Source organism: Tachypleus tridentatus, chromosome 11 (genome assembly GCF_004210375.1).
Source record: "Tachypleus tridentatus isolate NWPU-2018 chromosome 11, ASM421037v1, whole genome shotgun sequence".
Lineage (NCBI taxonomy): Eukaryota > Metazoa > Arthropoda > Merostomata > Xiphosura > Limulidae > Tachypleus > Tachypleus tridentatus.
This window is the reverse complement of record NC_134835.1, coordinates 61426669-61444327: the sequence shown is the minus strand read 5'-3', so window position 1 is coordinate 61444327 and position 17659 is coordinate 61426669. Positions and strand designations below refer to the sequence as shown.

The 17659-nt window shown below is 30.5% G+C and overlaps 1 protein-coding gene across 4 annotated transcripts in view; it reads left to right on the top strand.

The window, feature by feature from the left end:
- LOC143232276 (serine/threonine-protein kinase mig-15-like) overlaps nucleotides 1-17659 on the top strand; it is a 117046-nt gene that overhangs the window by 72543 nt on the left and 26844 nt on the right. For 3 of the 4 annotated variants that reach the window (XR_013017473.1, XM_076467469.1, XM_076467472.1), the window contains exons 16-24: nucleotides 2322-2578; nucleotides 5569-5621; nucleotides 6023-6111; nucleotides 8735-9007; nucleotides 9965-10186; nucleotides 11151-11379; nucleotides 13889-14100; nucleotides 14455-14521; nucleotides 16460-16710. Coding sequence is in view for 3 of the 4 variants with exons in the window: in XM_076467469.1 (XP_076323584.1) it covers nucleotides 2322-2578; nucleotides 5569-5621; nucleotides 6023-6111; nucleotides 8735-9007; nucleotides 9965-10186; nucleotides 11151-11379; nucleotides 13889-14100; nucleotides 14455-14521; nucleotides 16460-16710 (1653 nt within the window). In the remaining variant the exon portion in view is untranslated. The remainder of the gene's footprint in view (nucleotides 1-2321; nucleotides 2579-5568; nucleotides 5622-6022; nucleotides 6112-8734; nucleotides 9008-9964; nucleotides 10187-11150; nucleotides 11380-13888; nucleotides 14101-14454; nucleotides 14522-16459; nucleotides 16711-17659) is intronic. The other variant, XM_076467470.1, reaches the window with a different exon arrangement.

Here is a 17659-nt window from a genome sequence, read left to right as displayed (position 1 = left end):
TTCCCTAAGCTGTCTGAAACAAAGGTCAAAGATGGTGTCTTCGTTGGACCACAAATAAAGAAGATACTGGAGTGCACAGAATTCCCCAAGAAGCTCAGTAGGAAAGAAAAAAGCTTGGGGCAGCTTTGTCGCAGTGGTTTGGGGCTTATTGAGCAATCACAAGGCCGAAAATTATGTAGAACTGGTTGAGGCTTTGGTGAAGAACTACGGCAAAATGGACTGCAGGATGTCCCTGAAAGTCCATATCCTTGATGAATTCAAGGAGAACATGGTAGCATACTCAGATGAGCAAGGCGAGCACTTCCACCAAGATATACTGGACTTTGAATGCTGCTACCAAGGAGCATATAACAAAAACATGATGGGAGACTATATTTGGGGGCTGATACGTGAAAGTGATTTAAATTACAGTCACAAATCTTGAAAAACTACTCACTTCTAAACATTTTTATTCATCTTTATATAACTTTAGTATAAATACATGTAAATCTTGATTCATATGTTGTTTTATTCAGACCTTATGTAAATGATAATGTGCAAATTTGCCTGTTTTTACATAGAAAATAAGTTAATTTCTAAATTTCATTGTCCAGGTCACAAAAGCAAAGTTTGAAGAGAGTAATGGCCATTTGCTGTACTTTTACAATATAAGCAATTAAGAAATAACACATACTATCCAGGAAAAAAATTTGTGTTACATAGTGTTATTAGAGCATGAATGAAAAGATTAAAATGTGGATCACATTTTTGCTCAGTAGTATAGTGCGAAGAAATACATTTCTCAAAGGCTGCAGTTAGAGCATTTTGATTATTTGTGTAAGTTAATAGGTAACAATGAAGATTGAGTAACTGATGTGGACTTACCTAAAGATAGTGTTTAAATGCATAAGCAAGTAGATGGATGGTTTAAATTTGGCAGCATTTTCAATTTTACCAGCTTTATGCTGTAAATGAGAGTTCAAACGAAAAAAGAGGTTTGGACCACAATTGCTGAAGCAGATGTCATGCAGATGAACCCCTTATTGCATAAGTTTAGAGTCTGAAAATCAGTAGTTACAGTGGACTTAATGGTTAGTGTTTGGGAGTTATCCGAGTTAGTTTAGGTAACTGATTGGGACCCTTTATACTGATATAATTTGCCTACTGGACTACTAATTAGTGTCTTACCACCATAATGGGAATTGGAATACCACCATCAGGAGTTAAGTTTATTTAACTTACTTACCCCTAAGTTGTAATTGCTTGTTAATTTGTTCTTATTATTTTTTATATTTAATTTTCTTCTTTAATTTGGAGAACAGTCACTTACCCACAACTTTTGATCAGCTAGTACTTAGGCTAATTTCATAGTGTTTACATTTTCCCTATTAAATGCTAAAAAAGTTTTTTTTTTTTTTTTTTTCCTTTCCTTATTTTCATCTTTCGAAGCTCTACTCAAATAAGTGGTTGAGTCTAACAATGCAAAATGCATATTTTTTCCTTATGATAATTGGCCCTGAGATTTTGGCCAGCAGTGTAGGTGTGTTTGCGTGTATTTATTATGATAACACTAAGTTGTTACTGAATGTTGGTACTGAGGATAAAATGGTGTTTTTTATTTAGAAGTACATTGACAAACATAGTGATTGGTCAAGAAATTTTAAAATTTGTTTCTTATTATTGACAAGTGTAAAGTCTTACAAATAAGACACAGAAACACAGAAAATAATATCCTGTTTTGTTAAAAAATTCCTGTCAATGTCAAGAGGGATAAAAATCTGGATGCAATTACAAGAAATGCTTGAACCTTTGACTCAATGTCTGGCATTTGTGACTGATCCTGATCAGATTCTGAGGCTTAAAAATAAAATGATTAATATTTGTGGATGACTTCAGGATGCATATTATAACAAAATTATCAATTAGCTGGTAATTGTATAGGGAAAAACTAATGGCATGATAACTGATTACAAAATTCTGAGCAATTTGCTTGAATGGCTAGATTTGGTATGATTCAGATTTAAAAGTTATTGATGATTTGATTTGGCTTCCTGTTGGAAGTATGTATTTTATTTCTACAGTTTTGGTAATTGGAACATGAATATGAATAAAGTTAACAAGTAAAATGTGTTGACAGCTTAAGCCTTGTCCTAAAGCAAAGGTTATATGTCTTTTATAATTATTTTGAAGCTGTAGTATTGACATGTTCAATGGTTAGGTGATTTTGATAGATTAAATGTTATTGTGTTATGTTGTTCAATCTTTCATTGTTATATGACCTTGATGGGCTTAATGGTATTGTGTTACCTTGCTCAATCTTATGTTTTTATGGCTACTTGTAGGATCTTGAGATATTAGCAGCACAACTAAATGAATTAGCACTTGGTAGTAACAGTAGTGGAGGATTGGGAAGAGCAAATGGAAGAGGGCCAGTCATGCCCACTGTTAATGAACAACCAACTCGCATAAATGGAATCACTCCTGAACAAGGCCCCACAACAAGTATTACCTATTCTGATTCTGATGACGATGATGATGATGAGGATGGACAGGTTCAGAATGATGGGACACTTCTAGCTTCAGATCCACCCAGACCTTTGTGATTAAAATATGTTCATTGTTTATTAATTGTAGTGCTTAGCAGTGTTTATATTAATGCACTTTTCATATGTGTAAATTTACAAATTTTAATACTAGGATGGAGAAATGAGTTTAATAATGCATCCCAAAGATACAAGCTAAAATTACCTTCAGATTGGTTGTTCAGTCCTATTCACCAATGTATAGATTTATGTACATTTGAAATATTTTTTCTGTATTTTGCTTTGATGCAGCATTCTGTGCTGTTGCAAGTGCAAATGTTCCATTCTGTCTTACAGATCTCACCACTTGGCAATTTAGCTTGGATGCATCCTTATTTATCAATCTTTAATATCATGTACTTTGTGGTATGTAAAGCTAGGAAAATATATGAGCTGAAATGAGTGAAGATCCTGTTATGTTGACCACCTTTGAGTAATTATATAAAAGACATTGACACAAATATGTTTTTAAAATATAGAATTTTTTTTACCATTTTCATAATTTGGGGTTATTATCTTTGAATTAAAGTGTAAGAAATATATGTCTGAGGCTTGCAGGATCTGCTTACCCCATTTTGAATTCTGCTACTAGATTAATGGTTTTCCCTAAAGCAGGAGTGCTTCTTATGTTTACCTATTAAGAGCATACATTACTACAAAGCTGAGCTAAGTTGTTTGATAGGGAGGACAAATTAATTTTTTTACTGAATTTAGAAACATTCTGTAAAATTCTTAGAATAATAGAACTCTCTTGCTTGAGCCATAATGCTTGGTTACACTAAAAAGAAAAAAAGTATAGATATTTTGAGCAAGAATAGCTGACAAAATTCCAGTGTCTGCATGATGATGGGGAAAAATTTGAAGAGACTACTGCAAATGTTTTGTTAAGTGCAAAAAAGTGAATAAAACATAAGATGTAAGTCAAATTTAACAGTTGCAAATTTGAACTTGAAACTTTTTGTTTCTAATGAACAAATGCAATGTAGAAAAGAATTCAAATGTTACTATGAGTAATAGAGAAAATATTTAACATTCTGAAATTTTTATGTTTTATGTAAAAATATCAAAGGATTCAGCATTATTGTAAATACTGTTGCTAAGTGGAGATTGAAGCAATGTTGATTGTAACTGAAACAGGAAAATTAAGTTTATTATACAGTACTGTGAAAAAGTGTTAGGACAAAGTCAAAAATTAGAATTCAGGTTACTTTCAAACAACAATAAAGGTAAATCATAGCTGAATCTTCAAAATTTTATTATTTTCATGTTTAGTATAACAAAAATTCAGTGAAAGTGCTTGTGTTTAGCAAACAGTTAATAATCTGTACATCTCCCTTTTGCTTTAATAACTGCAGACACTCTTTTAGGCATTTTTGAGACATGTTTGATCAAAGTGTCCTTTGGGATTTTATTCCAGATGTCTCTAATGCTCTCCCATAAAGTTTCTTAGGAAGTAATTTTTAATTTTTTAAGTTTTTGATATATCAAATTTCATATTTCCTTAACTGGGTTGAGATTGAGGATCCATGGTGACCATTTCATCATTTGAATGACTCCAACAGCTTTTTTCTTAGCTAAGTAATTTCTTGATAGGTTGGGTGAGTACTTGGGGTCATTATCTTCTTGGAAGTGGAATCCTTTATCAATACTATACAAACCACTGGATATACCATGATGGATCAGTATCTGACAGTCCATTATTCTATTTATTTTATAAATATTTCTTTTTTTCCTCAGCAAAAAACACCTCTAAACCATCACATTGCCTTCCCCATGCTTTATGGTACCTACTGTACTTTGAAGTAAGTAACTTTAAAATTTTATTTTGCAAGGTGTACAATCTATGCTTTGAACTAAATATTTCAAACTTTGACTCACTCATCCATAACACACTTTTCCAATCAGCAGCAGCCCTGTTTTTGTACTTTTGTAGCAAATTTCAGTCTCTTGACAATATTTGAATATTGAAGTAAAAGTTTTTTTAACTAGTACACAACCAAATATTCCTTTCTTATTTAGTCTTCTTGATACTGTAGATCTGGACACTTTTCTGTCATTTGATACATGGTAATTTATCTCATGCTTGAGATCAGTGGCAGTCTTTCTCCTGTTCTGAAGGCTGCATAAATGAAGATACTTATTATCAGTATCATTGAGTTTAGGTGTTCTGCTTCTTCCTTTCCTATTTTCAAAATTACCTGTCTTGATCTCATGATCTTTGGTGTGCTTGACAGTGTTTGGGATGCATTTCAAATCTGCAGCAATTTGTTAAAAAGTCCAAATAACATAACATAAAGCTTTTATGCAAACTCTCTGCTCTACTGTAAATTCTCTATGCTTTATTGGCCATGGCATGACAACAAAATATAATATATGGTATTAAACACTGTTTTTATGAAGGTTTATTTGTGGAATGCTATTAAATTGATTCCTAGCATATACCAATACCATATGCTAGCTTCTTGCTAGCTTTGTTCTGTATACTATAACAATTATTTCATACACTAATTTTGATCAGTATGTTCATTCAAAAAAGAACCCTAATAACATTCTCTTGGTTCAAGTATACTGGAATTGTAAAGAATGATAAGTATTCTTGTTCTGGTTTATTCAGTTATTAACAGGGATCAGTGAGGCATTACCATAGTGTTGAAATTTACATTCTGTAAATGCATGGAAGAATTAGAGTGAAACAAATTTTATCTTGTCTTTATACTTTTTCACAGTATTGTATGTTATTGAAAAATATGATTATAAGAAAGTATTGCAGATGATAGTGCAATTTGACATATTTTTCCATTCAGTTTTGTATTAATGAAGCTGAAATGATGACATAAGCAAAATCAGTGTTTTTTTTGTTGCTGTAAATTTCATACATTAAAACAGTTTTTCATTATGCTATGAAACAAATTAATAAATTTCGTTTACAACAGTACTCAAACATTATTTTGTGTGCAATAATATACCTTTGCTCTATAATTTTGTTTTATTTATTCTCTGAAATTAGACCTCCAGATGGTTACAACAATGATGCATTAAAAACTTTTGTTGTCCCTGAAGGTGAGAATTTGCCTTTTCATTTTAAACTAAATTTAATTTTTGATTTTAGTTTAACAGAAATATATTTATTGTATTGTTTTTTATCTCAGTTAGTTTTGTTTTCTAATGAAAAAAACAGAGAAAAATGCCTGTGGCAAATTTAGTGAGAATTAAGCATGATAAAATGTCAAGTCAGTGCTGTTTGTTTGTGTATTATGAAACAAATGTCCTTCAAGAAACACTAAATTTTACGGTTTTTTCCAGAAATGTTTCTATAGACTTTTTACATTTTGTAATTAATGAGCACCATGACAAAAACATAATTACATTTAAAAAATGAATACTTTTAATAAGCATATTATATTGATATTTCTTTTTTATTTAAGTACTTAATAGACATAATCACTTTTGTTTATTTTAAGAGTCCTCTTCAAGCCAGGCACCAAATAGACCTTTGCCACCAACCCCTGATGATGAAGAAAGTAATGATGGGACACTGTTAATTAGACGGGTTAGTCTATTCATTGCATCAAAGTTAGAATATATGTATAGATCATTGCATTGCAGTTGGGCCAAATGTATGAAAAAATCTAGTCATAAATTTGTCTGTTCAGTTTTTTTTTCCTTTTAAGTACTAAAGTCTTGTTAAGGATGGAGAAATTAATTATGAGATATTAATATGAAGCTTACATGAAATCTTCATATTCAAGGAAAATAACAAATGCTTGTGTAATTTGTTAATGTTTATCAGAGATAGTAATAAATTTGTCTCCACACATCATTCAGAAGAAAACATTTTCAAGAAATAACTTTTGTTACACGTGTTTAATAATTTTATTATTACCCCAAAATTACATGGCATGAATGTACACTGGTGTGGTTGCTGTGAAAGCTAGTTGCTCCAAATCTTTCATATGGCTGATACCAGCCATGACACACAGACACACAAGCTCCATCTGCCCATGCTTCCACTAGCCTTTTCCTCACCATCCCTTGAAGAATTGCTTTCTTCAGGTAATCTTACATGGTGATGTTACCAAGAAACACAATTGTTTATCTGCAGTAGAAGCCCTCAACATTATTTCTGTTCTGACCTTATGTAGCACCCAAGAATTTGACATCCTCAAAAGTACTATAACTGCACAACTTAAAGATATGCATCTTCTTTCAGTTGTTTTTTTTTCATATCCTATTATTCTGCATTTTCATTCAATAACTTTGTAGTAGGCCAGTTTTAAATGATCCTGATGTATTGAAATAGAGACAGATCTAAATATATTTATTTCAGATATATAGTCATGTGAAAAATTAGGACACTCTATGAAAGTCTGTGTATGTTTGTAACAATTTTGGACAAATGGATATTTAATCTCAGTTGTTACAATACTGAGTGATTAAAGTAATATATCTAAACAATTAAAACTGAAGAAAAGACTCTTCAAGATCTTCTGTAAAATGTAATTCTACAAAAATGCATATTCTAACTGAGGAAAAAGTTAGGACACCCCCACATTTATTCCCACTTAAAATGGCTCAACTCACACACAGGTGTATCAAACCAGGTGCACATGATGAGAAAATCGTTAATCAGCATTGTGAATGAGGCTTGCCCAATTTAAACCTCAGACATTTAGTTTGGTGTGCTCCTGACTGTTGAAGTGAGAGTGAGCACCATGGTGAGAACAAAAGAGCTGTCTGAGGCCTTCAGAAAGAAAATTGTAGCAGCTTATGAGTCTGGTAAGGGATTTAAAAAGATCTCAAAAGATTTTGAAATCAGCCATTCCACTGTCCGGAAAATAGTCAACAAGTGGAGGGCTTTCAAAACAACTGCCAACATGCCTAGGTCTGGTCATCCAAGCAAGTTCACCTGAAAGCAGACCACAAGATGCTAAAAGAGATCTCCAAACACTCTAACATGTCATCACGGGACCTACAGCAGGCTCTGGCTACTGTTGATGTGGAAGTGTATGTCTCTACAATCAGAAAGAGACTGCACAAGTTTAACTTGTATGGGAGGTGTGCAAGGAGGAAACCTTTGCTCTCTAAGAGAAACATCAAGGCCAGACTGAAGTTTGCCTTTATATGATTTCTACATGATTTAAGTAATATTAAAAATGAAGTATACACACACCCAGGGTTTGGACTTTGAGTGACAATTGATAAGCTAAGTTGACCACTTGAAAATGCATCTTAAAAGAGTGAATCATGATACCTAAAGTAAAGAATAAATTTCAAAATTCCAGTGAAAATTTGTATAAATAGTGTCACATGCTTTAATATAGAGCAGCACATGGAGGCCAGTATCTCATTTATTCACCATACAGTCAATGTAGAACTTCTAGTATAGAAGTAGGGACAGTACTGATAAAGGCTGTGCTACTGGAACATTTGATGATTAAATATTGTTACAGTATACTAACGTAAGGAATGTCATCAAATTCCAACTTCATACAATCGGTAACGTGTCACCTGGTAGAGGACTGCAATGTGAGTAGGTTGGATGTAGTGAATACCACAAGTAGGATGGAAATGTAACACCTAAACTTATGTCTAGTAACCTTTTAAAAGTAGTTTCCCTATAACATTATGTTTTTTCAGTGGAACCTTGGAACTAATTTTTAATTATTTTGTATAAACTTTTATTTATTAGCTGTAACCCATAAACCCAAAAATGTTCATAACTTCCATATTATTTTTTTATTTTTAGGGAGAAGGTATCAGAGACATTAATATTAGCTTGTGATCAAAGCAAGCTACCCACTTTGGTCAAAATTAAAAATCAACGTATTGAATGAGATAAGAAATTAAAAAGTAGTGTTTTTATGCCTTTACAAAAGAATTAGAGTGCTTTGTTTGTAGCAGTTTAGATCATTTTTACAATTATATATTCACATCTATAATACAACTTCTATTTAAATTCATTAAACCATTTATACTTAAGATTATGAGAAATGTATTTTGGTGCTACAAACATGGTAATTTTACCTATTTTATTGTAATTGTAAGTGATTGTAAAATTTTTGCACTTATTTGCCAAGTATGAGGATATTTTTATAGATGAAATTTCAAAAGAAACGTGTTCATAAGAACTTATGAAATGAAGATTTCAGGCATAGTGTTTACTGCACTTACAGAACCAAAGTAAAGTGGAATCCAGTAAAAACTCAAACTATATTGCTAATGACAGTGAAGAAAAGGAAAAATCTAATAATAGTATTGAAAAGAAATTTTGTAAGAAAGATTCTGATGCATCAGATGAAGGTGAGGAAGAGTTTCAACAGAAGAACTCTTCTCCAATATACAAAACCTGTACTCCAGATGTGTCAGCTGCATCATCAACTCCCACTGAAGATATGCATGAAAAAGATTTAAAGTCAATGTTAGTGTTTTGTAAGGAAGAAATGCAGGTCAGTGGGGTTAGCTCTGTGTAGTGCTCTCTCCTTTCTCTCTGATTTTTGTATTTCTGTTTGAATAGTTCCTTAGTTAATTTTTTTCAGTAGAAATTTTAATTTTTATGTAAGCTTCAGAGATGAAAGAAATTATCTTGAAAACTTAATTATAGAAACCTGAAATCAGTCCATACAGAAAGTGATAATGTGAAGAACTTGAATTTCATTGTTATTTGTTTTTAAGAATTACAAATAAATATGTGTAATTTATAAGTATTATTTCACTTCTAGACATTCTTGTAAAAAGCCAAAAACAATGAAACTATAAAAGCAAAATGTTATCATATACTGGTATTGGAAGTTCTAAATCTCTGATACTTACTGAAAGGACTTCAGCTAAAGCTAATCATTTTTCCTGGCAATAACCATATAATTATGCTATGAAATTTGTTAGGTTATAGTTTACCAACGGAATCCTTTGGTAAACTATAATCCAAAGCAAGAAGAAGTGTAAAATATTTAAGCAACATATACTGCAGACTATTTTATTTATTTATTTTTTATTTTTATTTAACAGTTGCATTAGAAATTTTGAAGTCTTAATTATTTGATAGTAGGTATTTTTCTATTTTCTTTGCTTTATTAACATGTTTCTTCTGTCCTGTGTTACAATTCTTTGTTTTGTTTTGTTCTAACTTTCTTTGGAGAGAACATATGAGCACTTCCTACCAAACTTACAAACAATAAATTATTGACTTGACCCACTAAACCTGTTGCTCTCAAAAACTGGTCTTCTCAATTTTTATTGTGCTTGCTTGTAAAATTTGCAAAGGTTTAATCTTTGATGTAATTGTATCAGGTAAATAAAATTACTTGGTAAAATGATTGTGTTATGAAGCTGAAAATTATTTAAATGGTTTCTAAACTACTATCTTGTGGGATTAAATTATTTTCAATCTATTTTCTAAATTTCAGGGTGAGAGAGAGAGAGATCGAATTGAACGAGGAACTCCTTTCCCAGGTGAAGGACTTGGTCGACCCTACATGCAAAGAATGGAGTCGTCTCAGAGTTCTCCTGGTAACATTGGGGGCCGATCCAGTGGTGTACTTCCAGACTTGCTTCCACAAAACAGTGTTTCTCAAGTTCAGCTATTTGCTGGACAACAGAGGCAACTTGATCAAAGTTTTTCTGAGGAGGTAAACTTTTGTATAATGTGTAATGTGATTAAAAATCATATAAAGATTAGGAAGAATTAAAGTTGTAAGGATTTCCATGCATTTATGCAAATAATCATGATATTTTAAATATTTATTTCATGCTTAGCTGAAATGCAAAGAAGTTTAGATTTATTAGTTTTTGGCTTTATTATATAAAAGATTTGAGTATTCATCCTATTAATATCTTCATGCTATAGTAATTTTGGTTGTTTTCTAAAGTTTACAGTATAGTTTCTGTTATTATTACTATGTGTAAAGTAGTTTTATATTTCCAATGATAAACTTTGGGGTATATGGCATTTCATTTACAGAAGATTTTGAGTGAATCTACACTGCTTAAAGAGTAGGGATAATAATGACTAATTGGTGTAGCTGAGGAAATGCTCTTAATAACATATTCTTTTTCTGTGTTTTAAACATATGCTTTAGAAAAAATTGTTTAGGTTTCATAATTTTTATACAGTTTATTTGACTTTCTCAAAAAATAGCATCTGAAAAAACATAACTAAACTTAGACTTCCATAGTTGTTGGAGATTTATAAAAAAATAAAAATAAATAGAGTTTGTAACAATTATGGAGAAGCATCTCTAGTATCATTAAAAACTTTACTGTTACTTGAAGGTTTTTTGAGAAAATAAGCATTACTTAGGTTATAGTTTTATAATTATAATTGAAACTCATAAAGATCTTTCGATATTCAGTTAAAATCATGCTTACATGTGTAATTTCAAGTTGTTATTGATATACACAATCATCAAATTGGATATGAAAACTAAAAGAGAGTGAAAACATAATAATGGCATTTATACTTATTAATGTTACTTTTTGTACCAGTGGCAGTGTTTTAAGCAGCAGAGAATATGCACAAGTTTTTTCTATACTTTTTGTTTTTAATCATTTTGTTGGAATAGTTGAGAGGCATATTATGAATTTTGTTTGTAGTATCATCAAGCAGTGAGTAAAACCCCACCTCAGTTACAGCACAAGCAACGTTCCTTTCTGACTTTTGGCTTTGGAGCTGGCAGTGGTGGACCAAATCCATCACCCAGAAGAGAGTCCCATGTTAATGTGAATGTGACACCTACATCTCATGAAACTTCAACTGATACACCTGAGATACGAAAATACAAAAAGAGGTTCAACTCTGAAATATTATGTGCTGCCTTATGGGGTAAGTTTACAGTTAAGTAACTGTCTGTGAAAGATTGTGATAAGGTAACATCCTGTAAAATGTGACCATTTAATAAAGTCACAGGTGTAAAATATAACCATATTTTAAAGTGAAATCCTTTAAAATACAATTATCTAATAAAGTGACATTTAACAATGTGAAATACGAGCATCTGATAAAGTGACAGCATATAAAATATGAACGTGTGATAAAGTGACACAGGTAAAATAGGGACATATAATGATGACAGCTGGGAAATGTAATCTTCTAATAAAATGGTGGATGCAAAATCCATCAAATAATGTGACCTGTAAAATATGACCATATGATAACATGAAAGTATGAAATGTGATCTTCTGATGACAGCTGTAAGCTATTAGAAGCAAGTGGCATTATGAGAGTGTGTGTATGTATGTATATGAGAAAATATTTAGCTAAAAATGAACCAGATTTATGTATATTAGGTTGGGATTAAATACTGCTATGGCATGTTGTCTGAAGTTGTGAAACAAGCAATTTTGATTCCATTTTCAGATTACAATTAGCATGAGGTATTGATAAATTATCTGCTGTATAATACAAGCTTCTTTTGCAATGCAAAATGTTGTCTTAAAAGCACTTACAGGAAAGAAATAGTCACCCATTCATTTTGAGTTAAATAATCCTGGTATAGAAATGTATCACTCTTTCTTCTCACGAGGTGGTTATAGTGATACATATGCTGTGAAAGATTCTGTTCACTTATAATCCCAACAGAAGTATTATTATTAAAAAAATTTGGTTAAAGTAATAAAATTGTCACAGAGATAATCCATAAATCCATGTTAAAAACTTTCTGTTAAATTTCTGTTGCTTTCTGAAGAAATATATGATATATAACAAGCTTTAATAAACATGTACTACACCATTATGAAAGTAAAGTTACTAGGGCACAAGTTATAATGTGGAAAATGTAAAATATGTCCTGGTCTTTGGATGTGACTGTGGAAAATGGACCCACATTGTGGTGGGGATTTGTCATATATCAATAATATTAATTGTTTATATAATGTTACGTTCATATTACATATATATTTTATTAATTTGTTATAACTAAAAACAAGGAAAACTAAAAAAAAATGCTGCACTAACTTAAAGGATCCCAAGGGTACAAGCTATAATGTGGAATACAAAATGTACCCTAGGTTTAGGAGGAGACTGTGGAAGTAGGGCCCACATTGCAGTGGAGATACACTATCTATCAGTCTTAACCTCCATTTGCCATTCTCACATAAATAAATAAAATAAAGTAAAGGAATAACAATAGAAAGTACAATTAAAGATATAGAAATTAGGAGAGCGAGATGTGCGTGCTCAAGCCCACAACGTCCCACAATTACATCACCCTTCACTGCTTGAACACAGTTGTGGAAAGGTAACTGCTCTCCAAAATAAAGAAGAAGAAGAAATTAATTGAAAAAAGAGATTAGAATAAGAAATAAAGGTACTACTACTGGGGGTAGGTAAGTTAAATAAACTTACCTCTTAAAGTTAGCATTTTAACCACCATTATGATAGAAAAACACTTATTGATAGCCCAGTAAATGAATTATACTAGTATGAATGGTCCCATCCATTTATCTAAATTAACTAGTATAACTCCCAACAACCACCCATTAAATCTACTGTAACTGTCATGCTCTAAATAAGCCTTTATGTGCTGTAAGATGTACATCAGCATAAAATAGTGCAAAGTTGTTAAATTACCTTATTTATATCTAAAAATAGTTATTAGAAATGTTTAGTAAACTTTCTTTAATATTTGTTTCTTTATATTTATTTAATACATTATTATATTTGTTACAGAATAGTTTAATAATTTTAGTTAAAGGTTCTTTATTAAATCCAGTAACTATTAGTTTTTATATAAGTATTTCAACATTACTGATAACATGTTGTAATTTATTACAAATTTTACAATATGTGAGTAATTGAGAAGTTATAATGCTTGTAGCAGAAGGGTATGGTACATTACTATTAAAATAGGGTAAACCATAAGTTGGAAAGGCAAAATATTTTCTTTTGTGAAAAATATTTACATTGATGTATTTATCAACTATTTTAATTTCTAAATCTAAACAATATATTTCAGTATTAGATATTGAAGTATTTTCAATTTCTAATTCTACTGGATAAATAGTGTTAATAACAATATTTATTTCAGGATTATTTGTACTAATTAAATCATGTATATATCTGTAAGTTAAAGTATTTGGAATTATGTAGTTTTCAATAAATCTATCCTCATAATAATAAAGATATAAATTTGCTATAAAAGTAGAGTAGTTAGCTCCCATTGGAACTCCTATTACTTGTATAAAAACCTGTTTATTGAAAAGTATATGTTTATTATAAATACAGAAACTTAATATGTTTTGGAGTTGAATTTTCTTTCTTCCAATTCTATGTATACATTATAAAAAATCTAATTACCTGATCTTTCTGATTAAAAATTGAGATATTTATACAGGTGTTAACCTGTTGATTGGAACTGAGCATGGCTTAATGCTGTTAGATAGGAGTGGACAAGGAAAGGTTTACAATCTTATAACAAGGCGTAAGTTTCAGCAAATGGAAGTGTCTGAAGGCCAAAACATTTTAGTAACAGTGTCAGGAAGGAAGTCCCGTGTGAGGGTGTACTACCTTTCTTGGCTTAAAAATAAGATTTTACGAATGGATGGGGTAAGTGTAACACAAAACTAAAACTAGGTACTTCTAATTGTATAACTTTTTTGTACATTTTGGTATGACAGTGAATATTTTTAATTTGTTTCCAACTCATAACTTTGATCATTAAATATTTTGGGGTTTTTTTCTTCACTGAACCTGACATGAATTTAGAAAAGGGTATAATTTTTCAAATTAGTTGTTAGGAAAATAGTTTTAACATGATTTTTGCAGTATAAAAACAGTACTATGCGATTTAATTTTGTGTTCAAAAAGTGATGTTCTTAGTAGTTAATTGTGTTTTTTTTCCAAAATATATTTGTGATTACATCAAGATATATGAACCTCCATTTGTTCTTTTTTTTGCAGCAATTAGAAAAGAGAACTGGATGGATTAATGTAGGAGATTTGCAGGGAGCTGTACATTTTAGAATTGGTGAGTTAAATTAATTAGATGATATGATCTTTACTTCTTAAATGCTGTCTTCATATTAAGACATTTACATGAGCCTTTGATTTAAAAAAATAAGCTTAAAATATTCCAAAGTAATCAGACTTATTAAACATATATAGGTAATAATTAGATATGCAAGACTAGTGTGAAATAGCATGTATCAGTATGTGTGTATCCCTTAATAAAATTAAAATATTGAATTACGAAAATAAAGTTACTAGAGGAGAGGTAAAAATGTATCCACACTTTTAAATTCCAGTGGTCTGATAAAAATCATCAATGAAACATTAGGAACGAAAATGTTTCTGTGTGTGAAAGAATTTATGTAGTCAGTATTCAGAAAAAGAGCATAAAATAGGCAATAATTGGATTTAAAAAAACAAATGTGAGAAAAACAGTCCTTGTAAAGGTAGTGAGTTATGCAAATGTTTTACCATGTAGGCATTGTCACTGTTAGGTTTTGCAACAAGTATGGTATCAATCTTTTTTTATTCATTTTTAAGTAGTTATGTGATATATTCAGTACACAGAGTTGGAGTCATAATTATTTTGAATTAAATTATGCTCATTAATTCCTGGAAAAAGTGAAATGTTAGTAACTTATTCTGTCTTGTTGTGAAATATTTGTAATAAGAGGTAACAATAATTGACCCAGTGATAGCTGCTTTGTCTTATAAGATATGGTCTGCCTCTGGCAGTGTATGTGAGTGTTCCATATATAATGTATGGCTTGCAAAATTCTGTGTACATTTAGGGTAGCCCCAGTCAATGGGGTAATTATTTTTATCTTAAGAAAATCACTAAACTTTTATTTCTCAGGAAGTCAGTGAGCCATCTGTTAATCCCAAAACAATAAAGTGAAATTCCATTTCATGCCAACACCTCCATACTGTGACATTATTGAGACCTGATATAAGTTGTATAGAATAAATTGTTACAGTGATTAATCTATGTAAGTAAACATATCAGATTTAATCATGGTGCTTCATTGTGACAATTAATCTATCTAATGAGTATATGTCAGTTTTAATTGTAGTTATGCATTGTAGAAATTACTTTATATTATTAAACATATAAAGTGTTAACTATGATAATGCAGTGCAATATTTTAAAGCAGAATTAATTATCTTGAAAATAATCTATGAATTGGATACCAAATTATATCACACTTCTGGAAATTACATCTTGTAGTACACAGCTGTCTATATTATTCATACTTTCTACAGTTCTAAATAACATGGAACATGGTTTGTACTTCTATAAGATGCTATATTGAAGAAATTTGAGCTCAGTCTTTTGAAGCAAACAGTTGTACTGATAATGTACTAATATCTGTGGAGTAAGTGTTATAAATAAGATGAATAAGTGCAATTTGTATCGTGTTTATATTTACATTATCTGAAACAGTTCAGTATGCTTGATAAAACATATCATTTTGTATAACTATGAAATATTTTGACAAGTACTATGAAAGAAGATGAAGTACATAATTGTCACATTAACTTGAAAATAAATATTTATTTGCAGTAATTTCATATGTACTTGAAGTCTACACTATTTATGCCTGAGATAACAAAATCCAAAATATGGAAATATTTTTCTTTCAAATTTCAAAATGGCTCTTAAGTTCTCTGTGAAGAAGTCATTTTTTTCTTTACACAATAAATTTACAGCATTTTTGTAAAGTAAAACTTGTCCTAATTGTTTTTTCAGGTAAACATTTTTGTAGTGTGTCTACTGTTTAACTTTTACTTTGATACAGATTTTACTTTTTCTTCATTGAAGATTATTTTTGTTCCATATTTCCTAAGTAAAGATTTAATATACTTTCAATGTTATGCATCTAACTATCCTCAGCATATCTTAAGTTTCAGTTCTTTCTTTGTTAAATTGATACAGCAGTTTCAAATATTTTTTCAGTGAAATATGAAAGGATTAAATTCCTTGTCATAGCTCTTCAAGAAAGTATAGAAATATATGCTTGGGCTCCAAAACCCTATCACAAATTTATGGCCTTTAAGTCCTTCCCTGAATTGGCACATAAGCCTCTGCTGGTGGACATGTCAATTGAAGAAGGTATTCGGTTGAAGGTGATTTATGGGTCAGCTGAAGGATTTCATGCAGTCGATGTTGACTCAGCTTCTGTATATGACATTTATATACCAGCCCATGTAAGTTAGCTAGAGCTGAATAGCTTATCATACTTCAAGTAATGTGCTATTAAAAAGTGTATAATCCTATTAGTTGATCTGCCATATTGAAATATAAGACTGTGTACTATAATTCAAACATATTATTTAACTCGTATAGTTGATATTTGAGGCTGGATTACATTAAAAGTTTACTCATTAATCATAACAGCTTGAAGCAATGTAAATTCCTCAGTTAATTTCAGATAAATAAGCTTTGAAATAACGTTTTTTTACATTTTGTTATTAAAACTTGGAAATCCTGTTAATTGAAATACAAAGTAGCATTGGGCTACAATTTTGCATATCAAATTATGTTTTCATCATAATGTTACTTATGTGCTTGAGTATTAGCTAATTTTGAAGTTTGTACATTGTTGTTTATTTCATAATTATCTGTTCATGATAGCCCAGACATATGTATCACTGTTATATATTTGTTTTAATATCTGTGTGTGTGTGTCTTTTAAGTTGGAGTCTTACTTCGTTTTTAATAGTTATTGTGATACTTTTCTTCTCTTCAGTGTGTTGTACTGCACCATTTATACTATACTATGTTTTTAGTGGTACTTTATATTCTTTTATTTTATTTGCTCTATGTCATATAGTTTAAAGGATTTGTTTCTGCTGGTGTATTAAATGTTCTTGTGCTCTCATCTCTGATATTTGTTCTATATTTTTATTAATATGACAACTTATGCTTTAAATGTAAATCTAGGTTTCATAATGCTAATCTGTAATTTATTAGTGTTAATAATTTAATTAGGTTTTGTTACAAACATTTGTCATTTTATATTCTTGTCAACTTTTTAAGTTAATTAATGTATCATTTATTGCTTATTAGTCCAGCAGTATTGTTGATGTAGAAAACAATTATTTAAGATATGGAAATGCTTACTGTTTTTTAATTGTTAATTAATATGGTGTTTAG